At 42.5% G+C, this 3105-nt stretch overlaps 1 protein-coding gene across 1 annotated transcript; it reads left to right on the top strand.

The window, feature by feature from the left end:
- The first annotated feature begins 1157 nt into the window (after positions 1-1157).
- LOC147615126 (uncharacterized) lies at positions 1158-2765 on the top strand. The gene has a single exon (XM_086778891.1). The coding sequence runs from the start codon at positions 1294-1296 to the stop codon at positions 2065-2067; it is 774 nt and encodes a 257-aa protein (XP_086635017.1). The 5' UTR covers positions 1158-1293; the 3' UTR covers positions 2068-2765.
- The last annotated feature ends 340 nt before the right edge of the window (positions 2766-3105 follow it).

Genomic DNA, 3105 nt, shown 5'->3' with positions numbered 1-3105 from the left:
TGCGCTAGGTGCCAATCAAGAAAGGCCACAACTTCTACCTTGCATAATAGTGTAGGACACATAAGCATCAAGATGGTAAGTACTCATGCATGAGTAAGTGGAGCCATTGCTTGGATGGAGATTTATGACCATAGCATTGTTTTAAGCAAACCATTTTTTCTTAAATTGCACTAAGGTTTAGCTCCTATGGAAATGAAGTCTTTTGAAGTGGCATAATGTCACTGCTAACATAGCCAAAAGTGCAAATTGTGGCTTGTATAATGGAGAGTTAAAATTTGGCCTAACATTACAGGCTAAGTGATATATCACTCGAGTTGTAGCTACTACAAATTTAAGATGGATCTCTTACTTGCAATATGTCATATGCCAAACTTACACCCCCCCCCCTATTCAAATTCACCTTCAACTTCCTCTACCGCTATGTCATGTGTGTTATGAAAGAGGTAAGACTGATTTTACTTGTACAAGATGTAGATGCACAAAGGTGGATATGATGTTGAGATTTTCCACACGTGTAATTCGAAATGCCAGCTGAAAATGCAAATTTCCACATGCTGTATAAACACACCCTTATACATTCAATATGTGCTAACGCCTGAACTTGTGTATGTGTTAAGAGATCTTCGTGTGAATAAACCACACCATCTCGCAGTTGCAAAACTGCACCTCAACATATCATCATGATGGATGGATGTACTTGGCCTTAGCGCGGGAACGTAAAGAGAATCAAAAAATTTAATGTCCATAGATCAGTTAACTGTGCCATGGCAGTGTTCGAAAAAAACCCGGGTATAGTGTAATTTGCACTTGCAGATTTCTAAAATTACCTTCAAATTTGAAACTTAAGGGTACAAAAACCTGCATATTTTGAGGGGTTGTAGAACAAAAACCTTCAAACTTTGAAAATTTTCTTTATAAATAATTTCACAATTTTTAGATGAAGGTTTTTTATTTTTTGGGAAAATAGTTTTTTTCGAACACTGTGCCATGGGAAAGCCCATGTCCCCCCTTTAGTGCTCGTCTCTTCATATAAAAATTGGACAAGGTTGGAGTGTACTAAAAAAAGCAAACATTTCCGGGTATTTAAAGGCCTTTTTGTTGCAAAATACCGGATTTTTTAAAGAGCACTCACTGCTCAGCAGTTTAAGCTTGACCACAAAAGACCTCGTGTGCAATTGCTACATGGCAAAGGCATTTATGGACCTCTTTTTCCATTATCGCCATTTTCCGAAGAGGCCCATTGCCTGCGCAATTCGATCGATCTCCTCTTCAGACGCCTCTTGAGCTGTGGCAATGGCTATGGCTTTGTTCAGCCGCGGCATCAGAGCTGTGCTATTGCTGTCGTGCACCATCTCTGTCCCCTCGGCCTTTTTGTACCTCTATCCGGACCTTCTCTCATCGTGCATTGGCACGTTTCTGCAGGCGTGGGCGGGTTTCAGTGCCTGGCTGACCCCTCCTGTGCTCTTCCTGCTTATGAATGTGGTTGTCTGTGCGCTGGTCTTCACTTCTGGCTTTGTGGTACAGACGCCATGGGGCAGGCAGCACGGAGTTGATGGTGAAGGCGGTGAAGTAGAGGGCAAGAATGGCAGGGAAGAAAATGCCGAAGAAGAAGAAGAAGCTCTTTACCCTGAGGTCTTCAGTTCCTTCTTTGGCGAGGGCAACGTGGCGACTTGCAGGGAGCCAAGCTTGAAGCAATCTTCATCTTCATTTTCTACATATAGCAGAGGCCGGCCTTCTTACCCCGCTCTAGGCAGAAGCCTTTCCGAAAGACGAACCGCTTACCCTAATTCTAACCCTACCCCTATGGTTGGCCCGAGCTACCATGACAAGCCCCTTGTTAAGGCACTCCGGCCTACTCATACACAGGCCCCCAACAAGAAGACCGTGACCTTCGACATGGGAAAGCTTAACTCTCCACCTGTGGTGGTTCAAGCTCGGAATGGCTATAGTGAAGATAGAGATGTTGATCAGAGAGCAGACGCCTTCATCGGCAACTTCTATCAGAAGATGAGGCTGCAGCAGGTGGATCCTTACATTGAAAGGCTGGAAAGAAGCTATGGCAGATGAGTCATGCCTCTGGATCTGATACTCATCCTCATCCTATTATTATGTACATCCATCGCGAATAGCAGCATATCATAAAGCAAAGTCTCGTTTTGCTAGGGTGCAAAACACAGTCCTAAGTTAGGATTCCTTTCTGAGATCCTGCAACACAGCCATTTCGTGAGGTAGTGTTTCTTTCTAACGTGCTGTAATGCGCCATTAGCTAGAGTTTCCGCCTTTCCAATGTAATGCAGCCAAGTCTGTTTCTTGTGCATTGATGAAACGCTAGGGTTTCTTTCTGATTTAATCTTCTTGTATTTACGGTTTCTCATGTTGCCTTGAAGAAGATAGGGTCTTCATGTCACCTGTGAACACGGCAAGACATGCTATATACTGAGACATTGGGATGTTCCTTTGCTGGCTTCTAAATTAAGCCACTGCAATCTCTTCTGGTGGAGCAGAGAGTAACCTTGATAACCTTGATCTGAATAATGCTCACCGGTGAAAAGCCTAAAGACAGAAGCTCCTCTATACTAAATAATCAACATGAAAGATTCTCCTCTTGAGGGAAAGGTTTCCTACTGAGCTTTAGCTTATGAGGATGCTTATATTTTGGGGGAAATTATGTTGCATTCTTGTAAAGAACTTTGGCAAAATGTTATGCATGTTATTAATTGTTATTGATGTTATTCAAGTAATATGCAATGTGTATGTGTAACAAATCTTAAATAGAGGCTGCAACTTTGTGGCAACCGTTATTCTGTTTTCTGGGTTGTTATGGTAATCAACTTTTGTAATGAGTCTTATGTAAATGCATAATGGGTGCTACTGAATTAGAGGCATCCATGTGCTTCCTCTGTGATGAACCCATCGTATGTAAAGACTTGAACGCAAGGATATCTGTGAACGTTTAGTTGGGTTAGAGGCATTCGTGTGCTTTCTCTGTGATGAACCCATTGTATGTAGGAGTTGAACGCAAGGATATCTGTTAGAAGCTTGTGTCAATGAGTGAAGTCTGACACAAAATCAAGAGGAAACTGGGGTGAATCGGAGTACAGACTC

Source organism: Cibotium barometz, chromosome 40, assembly GCF_041138505.1.
Source record: "Cibotium barometz isolate CiBa-2024 chromosome 40, ASM4113850v1, whole genome shotgun sequence".
NCBI lineage: Eukaryota > Viridiplantae > Streptophyta > Polypodiopsida > Cyatheales > Cibotiaceae > Cibotium > Cibotium barometz.
The sequence above is the reverse complement of the archived record's forward strand: the minus strand, read 5'-3'. Positions and strand labels throughout refer to the sequence as shown.